Here is a 14,231-nt window from a genome sequence, read left to right on the forward strand (position 1 = left end):
TGACGGAGCTGTCTGACAGCGGCTGTTTCCTTCAGTCGATCATGTTGAAGCAGAAATAATTCACATAGTTTTACACCAGGAGGAGAATTTAGATTCATGTAGATGAGCTCTCCTCCCTGACGAGGACTGATTCATGATTCCTCCTGATTGTTATTTTTGTATGGTTCTGTCTTTGGAGATATGACATCGTTGGAGCTATTAGTTTGTTGTCAGTTTTGCTAATAAGAAGCGTGTTTTTGTTTGATTCTTCTAGATGTTTGCTTTATTGATTTGAGTTTGATAGCTTTTTCTTTTGCTAGTGTCATGGCAACTGAAAATCGGTCGCCCCAGGAGAGGTGACACGAACACGCTTCAGGGTGAACTCCTCAACTGAGTTCCTGTTTAGGTTATTTTCCACAGCCCTCGTTCTGCAACCATGTAACGGTCATAGACAGAAACCATGCACACGGCCCACAGACACGAGTTTTCACCCGACACGTATCTATATGTGTTAAGTTTCATATGCAAGAATAACATATCAAAATAATAAAAGGGACTTTAGAGAATTTCACTCACACTAGTTATTTGTTTAGTCTTTATTTAAAGTTTGATTTAGATTATATGACAAATGGCCACTGCAGACATCGTACATTCAAAATATCAAGAGGAGATGCACCTGTGAAGTCCTTTTATTCTCAGAGATCCAGACAGATGCACAAATAACAATAAACAATAAAAACAATAAATAATAACGTGTGTGTGTGTGTGTGTGTGTGTGTGTGTGTGTGTAGCTGCAGGACTGTATAAACACACAACATATGATTGAACAAATGTTGTATATGGAGTAAGTGAGCAGTAAAGCAGCAGCAGGAGTCACTGGTCAGACCGGTGTGGAGGTGTGACGGTGGAGCTGAGTGAAGAGTAGACGACATCCGACTCTGCTGGAAACTCTGAACACAAACAAATAAGAAATAAACATTTAAACACGTCACGAGTCAGAATTGTGGAAATAACAGTAAATGTAGATGAGTGACACAGAGTGAGTGTTGGACTGAAGCTGAGTAAACAGTAGGCAGCCGTACCTCTGCTGCTGTTCGCTCTGATGGATATTTGTCCATAACTGACGTCTTTAGTTCTTCTCACCGCTGAATAAACTGCAACAGCGTCACTCTCTGCAAACAAAGATAGAAACAACAGAGTGAACGAAGAAGTGACGATGATAATAAATGATGTTGATTCATTTCACTTCACTCACACAGTTATCAGCCAAAGTCAACACTGTTAAACATTACCAGGACAGGACAGGTGTGACATGTTAACAGACGTGTACCTGTCGACCCGGCGGCTTCGTGACTGACGTCTACTTTTCTTTTCACTGCTGAGTAGACGGGAGCTGGATCGCTCTCTGCAAAGTCAAGTGAAATACTGAATATCATCATTACTACTGCTGATAGTTCATGTGTAATATTAACTTCCATGGTCGTAATGATGTTTCTCTATAGACAAAAAATAACAACAGATGGTGTTAAAACAAGAGTGGAGGTGGTGAGTGTATCCTGGAGGCCAAACACTGAACAGCATTTCTCAGTTCATTTCTGATGTTTTGATATTTTAAATATTCATTTATTTACTACAATCTTTTGCAAGCACCCTTCTTGTAAATTCAGCATTAAATGAAAACAGTCAGTTGTTTGTTTCCTTGTAAAAAGTGTCAGTTTGTGGCAGCATGGCTGTACCAGCCTGTCTGCTTCTGTGTCTAAAGTGCTAAAGTCTCACCTGCCAACATTTAGCAGCTGTTTGAACACACTGTTTACACTGATTTCACCATTTACACTCAATTTATGAAAGAAGAAACATTTTATTGATCTAAACATGTCACATTTTACAAACACACTGAACAGTAACCAGTATAGGCGACTTCTTTGTCCCCAGACTCCCTTAACAAATGTGTCAGTTTAGTGAGTTGTTGAGTTGGAGACACTTTATAAACTGTGTGAAACTCTGTCTCTGACTGATTCTGACTGATTTGTTCCTTCTTGTGAATTCAGCAAATGTTCTGCATGAACTTCTTTCTGTCTTTGAGCAGAAACATGGCGTCTGTTTGTCTCATGATGTTTACCTGCACACAGAGCAGGAGGTGAGGTCTGTTAATCCCAGGTGTGATCAGTCTCTGTGCACGGCGTCACCTTGTGCACAATGGTCCCACTTGTGAAAACATTTTCTTACAGTGTCAAGAAACACGTATAAGAGTTATAATAACTGGGGGGTTTTATCAGCAAACAGGAAACTGGATGACAGCAGAGCCTCACTTTGACCACAAGGCCCACGATTTACCAACATGTCAAACTGACTTCACACAGAGGACAAACAGTCGGACCAGACCAAACACACCAGAGTCCAAAACCTAATGTACTAAAGAACGTTTCATTTGACTGAGTTGTCGTGGTTATAAATGAAAGTTACACATGTATGTTGTTATTGTTGTCGTCAAAATTTAAATGAAACCAAAACAAGTGAAATGTGAAGTAAAAAAGACAACTTGTGGCACAAACACAGACATGTTGGACTGTAATCAGTACTCCTCTCAAAGATGGAGGATGAATGAACATGTCTCACCTTCAGGTCTCCTCCGGACACGTCGTCTCACCAGCAGCACCAGCAGCACCAGTACCACCAGCAGCACCAGTACCACCAGGCCACAGACAGATAGAGCCGACCACAACACTGAGGGAGCAGGAGGAGAGGAAGAGGAGGAGAAACCAGCCGTGGAGGATGGAGGAGGTGTCGTGGTGAGTTTCCCTGAAGTGAATGAAAAATAACAAATATAAATCATCCAGAGAACTTTTTGTTTTGTTTCTCTCTGAAGTTGTTTTGTTTCTCTCTGAAGTTGTTTTGTTTCTCTCTGAAGTTGTTTTGTTTCTCTCTGTAGTTGCTGTGATTGTTGGGCTCTTTAAATTGTCCTTTAAGTCAACATAGCAAACAGATTTATCTGTAGACAGCTGAACCTCCTGACCTGTGACGGTGATCCAGCTGGGTGGAGACTCTCCATGACCCCTGATGTTACACTTGTAGAGGCCTTCATCAGACCTGGAAACATGGTGGATGGTCATGTGACCTGTAGGCTCAGTCCTGATGAAGGAGCCATCTTTATAGAAACCAGCTGAGAGGTTGGAGGTCTTTGTTGTACAGGTCAGAGTGACATCACCTCCCTCCATCACAGGGAGGACAGGACTCTGCAGGATCACTGCTCCACCTCAACACAGAGACAAACTACAGCACTTCATCCACCTTCAGCTTCATCAGCACTGACTGCACAGCCTCATCTTACCAGAGACAGTGATGCTGATGCTGGTACTGGCTGCTCCCTCTGTGGACTCACACCAGTAGACTCCACTGTCCAACGGGACGATGTAGCTGATGTTACAGGAGGAACCAGCTGGTTCTCCCCAGCTGCCACACTGAGTCCTGGTGTCTCTAGTCGTGTTCCTCGTCACCGTCCATCCATCAGAGCTGTCGTCCTCCTCACACCTCAGAGAGACAGACTGTCCTTCAAACAGCTGAGAGCTGTCAGGACTCATCTTCAGAGAGGCTGGAGGACGAGGAGATGATTTTATTATCTTCCAGCTTCTGTGTTGTTGGTGTCACACAGAAATAACAGAAATCACAGAAAGTGAGCTTTAGAGGTGCTTTATAAACAGAGCCAGGCTAGCTGTTTCCCTCTGTTTCCAGTCTTTATGCTAAGCTAAGCTAACTGACTCCTGGCTGTAGCTTCATAGTGAACAGACAGACATGAGCCTGAAATCATTTTCAGTGATAATGTCAAAACATGTGTGAAGAAGCACTTTCATTCAGAAACTGAACATTTTAACGTGTCGTATGAAACACTGACCTTGGTGTGTGGTGTGGCACAGCAGCGACGTCAGCACTGAACAGAGATGACATTCACTGAACCATCAACAAATTCACAGGACTTTAACTACGACTTTGGTCGACTTATGACCATAAACAGGCTGAAACAAAGAGCTTTCGGGGACAGGATGTGTTTTGTGGCAGGAGGTGAGAGAGTCGCTGTAGAGGTTTGAAAAATGTTGCACTTAACTTCCTGTTAAAGAACATATAAGACAAAAACATGTATATAAGACAAAAACATGTATATGAGACAAAAACATGGTTTCTACACTCGTCTTTTCTTGCCGTGACTTAACAAAGTGATGAAATGTTTGAAACTGAAGGAAGAATTCCTGTTCGGTCGTGTGAGAGAGAAATCTGTTGTACTTTACGCCTCTGTGGATTCATGTCGCCTCTTCTCCCCGTGGAGATCAGTAACACCTGGTGTGTCACTGCTGCACATGTAACCATTAACATTTAAACACTATAGATTGTACTCACAGAGCAGCCGCATGGTGTCGGACCCACCGAACACTTCTCTCCCTCGCAGCGTTCAAACCCTCCTCCTGCTGTAAAGGTGAGTTTAGTGACTGTGGTTTGGCGCTCTGCAGCAAACAGGAAAATAAGGTGACTTCATTATAGTTTAGTAGCACTGAGCCACAAGTGGTGACATAACACCACCGAACACACACACAAGCACTCAAAGTGACTTAAAGCTGCGTTATTTGAGAATTTTAGTTGAAATCACTCAAAAATCACCTAAATTTACAGACAGAATGGGAATAAACAGTTACTGAGCTAACCAGCTAAGGACAGCTGCAGTTACCACAGTAATAATTTTAATCTGGAGGCACGAATGGACTCCAGTCATTGACAGTTATTACGATCAGTAATGTAATGTAACTCAGTACAATTTGAGGTACTTGTACTTGTGTATTCCCATTTTCTGCTACTTTTTACTTCCACTCCACTGCATTTATTTGATACCTTTAGTTACTAGTTACTTTGCAGATTACATGCTGCGTCAGAGCCAAAGAGGTGCATTTTTAAATCGGATAAAAATAATAACTGTCCATTAATCAGTTGACCCACAGTGTCCATTTTATACACGCATGTACATACATGTAATTTACTTGTACTGCTGATAGTTAAATACATTTAATATCAGATACAGTGGGTCACAGTTGGGGGTGCTGACGGGTCAGTCTATATAATGACAGGATGTCCAGGATAACATGTTTCTGATCGTTATTATTGATCATTTACACATCAGCAGGTAAACTTATCACAGGTCAAAGCAGCCACACCAACACCTGTCGACAAGACAGAGAGTCACCAGACTCCCTTTAAAAATCGCTCATTTTTATGAGTTGTTGAGTTGGAGAACCTTTATAAACTCTGTGAAACGCTGTCTCTGACTAGTTCTTCATTATTTGGGCCTTCTTGTAAATTCGGCACATGTTACAGCCTGGTTATATTCAAACACCATCACCTTTCACAGCATGTGTGTAGTGTGATGAGGTCATGACTCTTTATGTGTTTGTATTAATATGATGACATGTCAACAACATATAACATGGAGCAGAAATGTAACATGGAATATTAAATATGGTAACATGACTTTAATCTCATATGTTGAGTTATAACGGACCTCTCTGGCTCCAACAGCCCACTTTTATATTTCTACCTGGCTGTTGTTCAGGACCTGTTGTTAATAAAGTTGTCTAAAAAAAAGTGGAGCTCGCTGATTGGCTGAGGGGGCGGGGCGAGCCGGCCACGACCATCGTGTGCCAGCTGTCATTCATAGCGGTGCCGCCACGAGCTGAGGCGGGTAACAGTGGACCAGGAGCGGGCTAACAGCGGACCAGAAGCGGGCTAACAGTGGACCAGAAGCGGGCTAACAGCGGACCAGAAGCGGGCTAACAGCGGACCAGAAGCGGGCCAGTGTTCGCTCCAGACGGACGGGTTTCCCGCCCTCTCTTGGATCTCTTCTGTCCGGAGTTAACTGTTAAGTTATAAAATGGCGGCGGACACACGGTTCAGACGGGTTCGGGTGTCGCGCTCCAGAACTCTGCCAAGAAGCAGCTTGTCCCGCAGAAAACAGCAGCTTTCAGCCGGAGGCAGAGCCGGTGTGAGGCCGGTTACTGAGCCGCCATGAGGGGCGACCAGCGGCGGGGCTGAGCCTCCACACAGCCGGCGAGTGATGACCAGGTCCCCGCTGCTCTGTGTGGAGACATGCAGCGGGACAAACCCTGACCCCACAGCTACACATGTAGTCAGATTACTGTGTCGGGACTGTGACGCTGGGAGTAAAGTAACGGGAGCTGCGGTTGTAGTGAGAGTAAACAGAGCAGTTCACCGGTCTCTGCTGCCCCTGGTGGTGGCTGAAGGTCCGACAGCTCCTGTTGAGACGTAAACATCCGGACTGGGAGCAGCTGTGCGATCAGCTGAGCTTCAACATGTCTTACAGGGTCTTCTTCTGTGTCCTGGTCTTCTCTGTGGTCTCTGCAGCTGAAGGTGAGCTGTGTGTGAGTCTTTGTGTGTGTGTTGTTGTTGTTGTCGTCATGTTGTGCAGCGAAAACAAGGAAGTGTGATGTTGTTGTTTGTTTTTAATCAACAGCTGTTTGATTCTTCCTGATGAAACTGTCTGTTTCACAATAAGATTCACGGTGAACTGTTTCAGGATTTAAAGATTATTGTTGATGTTTTTTATAGAAAATCATGTTTCAAATGTTCAAAACGAATCTGTGGAGAGAAAGATGAAAAGAGAAATATGACCTGCAGAGGAGTCAGAGTGAAACAGATCAGATCACTTTCACTTTCAGGCTGGAGGTTCGGGGCACTGTGGGGAAACTGGTCAGTGTTTCTGCAGCTGTTGGCTGTAGTCCTGCTCTGATGACAGTGAGCTCTGATGAGTAAACGTCATTAGAGTCCATGAGGACGGTGATCGTTCAAGTGCAGAAGTTTTCAGCATGTGTGAGAACCACGAGAAGTCTCTCCAGACATTTATTCAGGACTCCACAGTCACTTTCCAGCAGCGCCAACGACCAGCTGTTCTAGAAACTAGAGCTGCAACGATTACTCGAGTAACTCGAATAATTCGATTACAAAAAATGGTCGAAGCAAATTCTCTGCCTCGAGGCTTCGTTGATTCCTGTCACCCGCGTTATGTGGCTGAGCTCAGGGATCACGCTAGCGTTAACATTGATGTTAGCTAACTCAACGTAGCCTACCATCGCTAGTTAGAGCTGGAGCCTGATGTCGCTATGACTGGATATCATGTTGAGATGTGGAAACTCATTTGTGTTAAATTGCAAGAGAGTAACAGCCTACACCAAATAACACACACACACACACACACTCGATTAAAATATTCGACAGCTGAGGCCCTAATAGAAACCAGCCACTGATAACAAAAAGGTTAAAGCAGCGGCCTCGAACTCTGATTCTCTGTCGGCGTCTTTAGTCCAGAGTGACTAACAGTGATTCACACGTTCAACCCAGGGTATGTTGCCCAAGGACACGTCCACATGCAGACCAGGGGAATCGAACCAGCGACCTTGCGATAACAAGACGCTGAAATGTAGTTTTATGTTTGCATTATTAACATAATAACACAAGTAAACAGCTGCTTGTTTGTCGTTTCGTGTGTTTTGTGTTTCAGAGCAGCGACAGGTGAACGTGCAGCGTGGACAGGAAGTCGTCCTTCAGTGTCGCGGCCCCACAGACGCCTCCGTCACCCTGCTGGAGTGGACCAGACTGGACCTGAAGTCAGACGGTTACGTGTTCTTCTACAGAAACAAGCAGTTTTATGAAGCCTACCAGCTTCAGTCTTTCCGTGGTCGGGTGGAGCTGGTTGACCCTCAGGTGAAGGACGGAGACTTCTCAGTCGTCCTGAAGAACGTCGACGTCAGCGACAGCGGATCGTACGAGTGTCGAGTTGTAATCAGCACACCCGGTAAGACGACGCGCTCTGAGGTCAAACGTGTCATCGAGCTGAAGGTCACGGACTCAGGTGAGCGTTTACAGCCGGGCTCAGGTGGGTTTGTTCTGTTGGGACCTGCTGAAGCCTCACACCTGCTTTCTGCTCTGCAGAGTTCACAGTCGGACGCATCAGAGGTGGAGGGACCCGGAGCGGACATGTTGGAGTCGTTGCTGCTCTCTCACTCGTTTGTTTGCTTCTTGTTGTTGATTGAAATAGTCGTTTGATTTTCACATCAGCTTCTCTCAGAGCCCGTTCACACCTGGTGTCACCACCTGTCCTGAGACATCCAATCACAGGTCTGTCAGCTCACAGCGGGCAGGTCACATGATCATTGACACAAGGAAACAACTTCATGTTTTCATTTAATGCTGAATTCACAAGAAGCTCCAATGATTCAGTCTGTTGTTCAGCTTCTCCTCATGACACAGCACTTAAAATCACTGCATTTGTTCAGGGAGTCTGGTGATGGTGGATCAGCTGAAACAAACCTCTGCTGCTGACATTGGCAGCTTAACAAACATGTCATTTACATTTCCACACAGTGTGTAATCCATTCCTTCTTCTGCTCTGAGTGATGGGCTCCTCTGCCTCTTGTGCTCATCACACCTGTCCACCTGTGATCTGACCCCTCAGGATGGATGTTGACATCAGGTCTGAACCCTCCGCTCTCTCTTCTCCTGACTGCTGGTGTCCTGCTGCTGCAGTCACATTACAAACAGTCGACAAGAATAACTAACATCTACAGCAGCTTCGTCCTGCTGAGCTGATTGCATTCGATCCACTTAGTCAGTGTGATAGAATAAAATAAATCTGAAGCACTTTAGTATACGAGCGCTGCACAGCTGTCAGACATGATAATGATTAATTATTAATCAGCATGAAGGATTTACCTGATTACAAGTGTCTTCATCAACAATCAGAGACGCATCAGAGTATTTTACTTTAACAGAGGCTCGTTTTCACAACAAGTAAGTAATTATAGTAATTATTTTGTGTTATTAAATCCAATTAACTTCGTTTACTACATGTGTTTATTTTACATCAAACACAGATCGTGTCAGTGGTTAAAACACGTTGAACATGTTTCATAAGTTAATGATTAATGATGGATTGTAAAGTCAGCTGACTATCGATTCAATAACTTTGCACCCTGGACTTCGGTTCATCATCAGACTAATGTCTAAAAGAGAGAGAGGAGAAGAAGAGAGACGGATGTCTGGAGTCTGGAAAGACTCAGTAGAGCGCATACCTCCGCCCAACAGTCCCCTTTTGTACCCACTCACAGACACCAGCCATCTAAACACACCTGATTTTTATTTTCATCAACATCCGTCTTCATCCGCTGAGAAATGAATGGAAATGAAGAAAAAGTCCTTCAAGCCACGTTTAGTGGAAATCAAACAGTCAAAAAACAGCAAACAGGAGGCCAAACAAAAATAAACAAAAAACAAAACAAACAAAAATAAACAAAAACAACCTCGTTAGTCATAAACTGCAGTTAAACAAACAAAACAGTAATTTTTGATTCGTAGAAATGAAGCTGAGCAGGACACACAGTCACATGTTAATGTAATGATCTGCTTTATAAACATAATGCTCATTAATGTTGATATTAAATGTGACGGTATGATTGTTTTCTGACTCTAATGACTCGGGGTGTCACAAATCTCCAAATCCTCGATTCAATTCTCGATTTTTACATGTTTGTTTTTAAAGCACAGGTTGCTGCCATCTTTAGACTTTTAGCTTAGCAATGTACCACACTACATTGTCATTGTTTAAAACATTTATTAACAACATAATGTAACAATAACTTGTATCTTCAGTCAGTTGGAAACTTAACTGGGGGGGATCGTCGATCCTCTCTTTGACTTCGATGCTCGAGACGATGACATAATTTCGATCGATTTTGATAAAAAATTGAAATCGTGACACCCCTACTGATGACTACCAGCCGTCCTCTCTGTGCCTTCACTTTCTGTTGCACCTTATTATAAATGTTTGAGCTTCATGATGGTAATTAAACTCTTTGTTTCTCAACATGGTTCTGTGTTTTAATTCACGAGCTCATGATTTCTACGAGGCTTCAGCTGACTTTATATCATCAGGAGGAGACGATGACTGAGCCTGACTTTATATCATCAGGAGGAGACGATGACTGAGCCTGACTTTATATCATCAGGAGGAGACGATGACTGAGCCTGACTTTATATCATCAGGAGGAGACGATGGCTGAGCCTGACTTTATATCATCAGGAGGAGACGATGGCTGAGCCTGACTTTCCATCATCGGGAGGAGACGATGGCTGAGCCTGACTTTATATCATCGGGAGGAGACGATGACTGAGCCTGACTTTATATCATCAGGAGGAGACGATGGCTGAGCCTGACTTTATATCATCAGGAGGAGACGATGACTGAGCCTGACTTTATATCATCAGGAGGAGACGATGGCTGAGCCTGACTTTATATCATCAGGAGGAGACGATGGCTGAGCCTGACTTTATATCATCAGGAGGAGACGATGGCTGAGCCTGACTTTATATCATCAGGAGGAGACGATGGCTGAGCCTGACTTTATATCATCAGGAGGAGACGATGGCTGAGCCTGACTTTATATCATCAGGAGGAGACGATGGCTGAGCCTGACTTTATATCATCAGGAGGAGACGATGGCTGAGCCTGACTTTCCATCATCAGGAGGAGACGATGGCTGAGCCTGACTTTATATCATCAGGAGGAGATGATGGCTGAGCCTGACTTTATATCATCAGGAGGAGACGATGGCTGAGCCTGACTTTATATCATGTCTGAACTTCAGATAACAGCAGCTGATGGTGCAGCGTGTGAACGCCAACTGAAGAATGTGACCATTAGTCTACTTTCCTCCGACCCACACGAGTCTCTGTGGACTGTGTTGAGTTGATCAGCAGAATCAGAACCACAGACTCTGAACAGACGGGTCATTGTGTTCGAACATAGCTGGGTGTGACTGCAGGATGTTTGTGTCTTCTAGTTTGTCTTTCACTTTCATTTATTGAAAAAAGTCAGAGTCCTTCATATAATGAATATCACCCACAGCTCACAGACGAGCTTCATTATGTGTCTTTTCACAAAGAAGTGTAAGTTGAAGAACCTTCATGCTACATAATGACGTATCGTCAGCTGGATGTGTTTCAGTTAGTTAAGACGTTTCACGTCTCATCCAACAGGCGTCTTCACTTCTAACTAACTGGAGGAGCTGCAGGGTTTTTATCCATTACAGCCATTAGACTGAAGGTTTTTACACGTTCATATTTTAGTCTATTCAAAAAAAATTTTTTTGAATGTCTGTTGAAAGTATTTTCTGATGTAATAAAAGATATCCAACAGTCCCTCCATACAAACCTTTGACTCCATCTGCATATTTAAATATAAAATGTCCTGATGTGAGAAATCATCCTGTGAAGTGATACCTGTTGGTTAGAGTTCACCTGTAGTGTGAAGCAGATCTGAAGTCCAGACGTGCACACAGGCTGTTTCTCTGTGCACGTTATACAACACAGCTGGAGCTGAGCTGCTCCTGGTGTTTCTCTGGTTCCAACACAAACAGGATGTCGGGTCAGAACCCAGACTGCCTCTGTGCTTGGTGGTTGCTGCAGGCTCAGTTGGGCCACCTGCTGGCTGCTTCCCGTCACTGCTGGTTCTTGTGTCAGTTGTTGAGGTCCGTCCGGTCTGCACAACGTTTTAGACAAGAAATCAAGTTTCTACAGGAAGAAAATCAAATATCATCAGAGTGAGAGTTAATAGTGTCTGTTTAAATTCAAATGAACTCCCCGACATTAGAGTATCATGTTGTTACAGTGATGTTGACCTGCAGCAGATCATCTGTGGATCCTCAACACAAACTTGTGTGACGTCAGACGCTTTGAGTCAACAAAAAATCACAAATCAGTCACGCCTTGATAATTAATGAATCGTTAACGAGTAATTCCTGAATGAAAACGTGATCTCGTGCTCCATGTTCTGTTTCCATACGTAGAAACTCTTCATGTGACGACGTGACGAATGAACACTTGAAAATGTGAAATTCACGAGTTAAGAAACGAGTTTCATGTGAATCTTTGTGCCGGATCAGTTCTGTGGATGTTCTGATGTAAACATGAAAAAAGTATAAAGTTTATACAAATGTCAATGACGAATATTCAAAAAACATTTGCATTGAACATGTTCTAAGATGTTCACAGCGGAATTTTTTTTTAAAAAATTTTGTTGCTGCATCTATTTTTTATGTAACATTAAACTTTTGAAGAGAGTACAAACTAATGGAGCTGTTAATGTTTTAAAGTAAAATATTATTAATATGATGACTCTTTACAGCAACTCATGAAATTCAAAGGCAATATCAGCGCTAAGCATAAATATAAAGTGACAAGTAGAACAATGGGAGGTAAATCCAGCAAAAACCAAAAACCAAGAAGCTGGCGTAGGAAACCTATTCTATTTTAGCCAACTTTCCTATTTCTTAACTTGTTTTAATGTTTTGTTTTAATGTATTTTAAATGCTTTTAATGTAATTTTTATGCACCTGTAAAGCACTTTGAGTTGCCTTGTGTCTGAATAAACTTGCCTTGCTAAAACCAGACGTCTGTTGTCACGTCAGCATCAGATGCAACGCTGACATGTTCATGTTCTTCCGGAGTCACTCCGGAGTCTCTGTCTTCATCCGTGTTCAATTATAAATTTCAACCCAATCAAGTGAAACACAAGTTATATCAGCTCTATAAAGATGTTTTCATTCTGTGTCCACATTGAAGACAAACATGTTGTTAAGATAACGGTCCATGTGCCTTCTACTGCAGAGACCTGAGTTCAGTATCTGGCAGCAGAGCCTCACAAAACAACACAGGAAGCGTTCCCTACATCGAGACGATTACATCCTCATCAGAACATTCAGTCTGCAGAGACCATTCAGCTGCAACCAGTGTGACAAAACAGCTCAGGATCTACAAGTTCACAAGAGAGTCGACACTGGAGAGAGACCGTACCAGTGTCGCCATAGGTTTGCATCAAGAGGACAACTACGCATCCATCGTCATACATACCACACTGACGAGAAACCTCACCGCTGTCGGCAGTGTGACAAAGAGTTTGTGTCAGTGGGAGATCTAAAGACTCATCAGAGTTCACTCTGGAGAGAAACCATACAGCTGTGATCAGTGTGGAAAAGCTTTCAGTCATCTCACAAGCCTAACAGGTTATCCTTCGTATTCATTGATAAATGTATTCAGTACACACTGGACTGAAACCATAGTTCAGTGGCGGACTTACCATTAGGCAAAACGAGGCGGTTGCCTGGGGCCCCACGTTCCTGAGGGCCCCATAAAAATCCTCATACACTTGTGGTTAATACAGTTATTACTTATTTGCGCACATTAATTATGTTTTTGATTAAAATCCTCTCGCTAAAATGCAGCAGAATGCTAATCATATTATGTGTGTGTCGGGCCCCCCCTTCAGTCTCCACTACATTGGATCAGTCCATCTTACTGCGCATGTGCAGAACGGATCCAGGAAGACAGCAGCAAAACGAAAACAAACGGCGCGAAGTGGCGAGAGAAGAAGAGGAGAGTATAGAAGAGACAAGTAAAGAAAAGAGACAGATGAGAAGAAGCTGCCCCAGCCGAGCTGACAAGAGGAGAGAGAAGGAGGACACAGAAAGCTGATCTCCAAGTTACAGGAAGTGACGACTGTCTTCACTGCGGCTGCGGCTGCATGAGATACACCTCTTGTTTTTACATTTTACATCTCTAAATATTTTTTATTGATTTTTATTATATTTATACATTTTTACGTGTAAATAATAGCATGTTAGCTCAATAGCTTCCAGGTCATGTGATCAAATGACTCAAAATCATGTTGGGATCATGTAACTACACTGGCTGCATGAGATACACCTCTTTTTTTCACATTTTACATCTTCTCATATTTTTTTATTAATTTTTATATGTAAATATTAGCATTTTAGCTCAATAGCTTCCAGGTCATGTGATCAATTGACTCAAAATCAGTGTGGGATCATGTAACTACACTGGCTGCATGAGATACGCCTCTTGTTTTTATGCTTTACGTCTCTAAATATTTTTCATTATTTTTTATATGCAAATATTAGCATTTTTTGCAAATATTAGCATTTTAGCTCAATAGCTTCCAGGTCAAGTGATCAATTGACTCAAAATCAGTGTGGGATCAATTATCTACACTGGCTGCATGAGATACGCCTCTTGTTTTTATGTTTTACATCTGTAAATATTTTTTATTATTTTTTATTAATTTTTACATGCAAATATTAGCATTTTAGCTCAATAGCTTCCAGGTCATGTAATCAATTGACTCAAAA

General features: G+C 42.8%; 2 protein-coding genes across 3 annotated transcripts; one reads left to right on the forward strand and one right to left on the reverse strand.

The window, feature by feature from the left end:
• Nucleotides 1–568: 568 nt before the first annotated feature.
• On the reverse strand, nucleotides 569–6,309 carry LOC311251398 (uncharacterized protein). 2 transcript variants are annotated; one of them, XM_084343797.1, is made up of 9 exons: nucleotides 6,227–6,309; nucleotides 4,369–4,472; nucleotides 3,869–3,904; nucleotides 3,308–3,568; nucleotides 2,993–3,232; nucleotides 2,596–2,778; nucleotides 1,310–1,384; nucleotides 1,062–1,151; nucleotides 569–929 (listed from the first exon to the last, which is right to left on the reverse strand). In XM_084343797.1, the coding sequence occupies exons 2-9, from the start codon at nucleotides 4,379–4,381 to the stop codon at nucleotides 853–855; spliced, it is 975 nt and encodes a 324-aa protein (XP_084199923.1). In that variant the 5' UTR covers nucleotides 4,382–4,472; nucleotides 6,227–6,309; the 3' UTR covers nucleotides 569–852. The 2 variants fall into 2 exon arrangements, with proteins under 2 accessions (XP_084199923.1, XP_084199922.1); XM_084343796.1 differs by lacking the exon at nucleotides 6,227–6,309 and adding an exon at nucleotides 5,555–5,638.
• Nucleotides 5,774–9,892, forward strand: LOC311251399 (coxsackievirus and adenovirus receptor homolog). Its single transcript, XM_084343798.1, has 3 exons — nucleotides 5,774–6,384; nucleotides 7,532–7,882; nucleotides 7,963–9,892. Exons 1-3 carry the CDS (start codon nucleotides 6,327–6,329, stop codon nucleotides 8,061–8,063), a joined length of 510 nt encoding a protein of 169 aa, XP_084199924.1. The 5' UTR covers nucleotides 5,774–6,326; the 3' UTR covers nucleotides 8,064–9,892.
• The last annotated feature ends 4,339 nt before the right edge of the window (nucleotides 9,893–14,231 follow it).

Source organism: Pagrus pagrus (assembly GCF_965226575.1).
Source record: "Pagrus pagrus genome assembly, chromosome: 22".
In the NCBI taxonomy this organism is placed as follows: Eukaryota; Metazoa; Chordata; class Actinopteri; order Spariformes; family Sparidae; genus Pagrus; species Pagrus pagrus.

Excerpts from the sequence above, each read along its gene's own strand:
- LOC311251398 (XM_084343797.1), bottom strand. Across the intron at positions 2,779-2,992 it reads CAGCTGGATCACCGTCACAG|GGAAACTCACCACGACACCT; the intron begins GTCAGGAGGTTC and ends CATTCACTTCAG. Across the intron at positions 1,385-2,595 it reads TGTCCGGAGGAGACCTGAAG|AGAGCGATCCAGCTCCCGTC; the intron begins GTGAGACATGTT and ends TTGACTTTGCAG.
- LOC311251399 (XM_084343798.1), top strand. The coding sequence starts at position 6,327 with ATGTCTTACAGGGTCTTCTTCTGTGTCCTGGTCTTCTCTGTGGTCTCT. Across the intron at positions 6,385-7,531 it reads TGTGGTCTCTGCAGCTGAAG|AGCAGCGACAGGTGAACGTG; the intron begins GTGAGCTGTGTG and ends TTTGTGTTTCAG. Across the intron at positions 7,883-7,962 it reads GCTGAAGGTCACGGACTCAG|AGTTCACAGTCGGACGCATC; the intron begins GTGAGCGTTTAC and ends TCTGCTCTGCAG.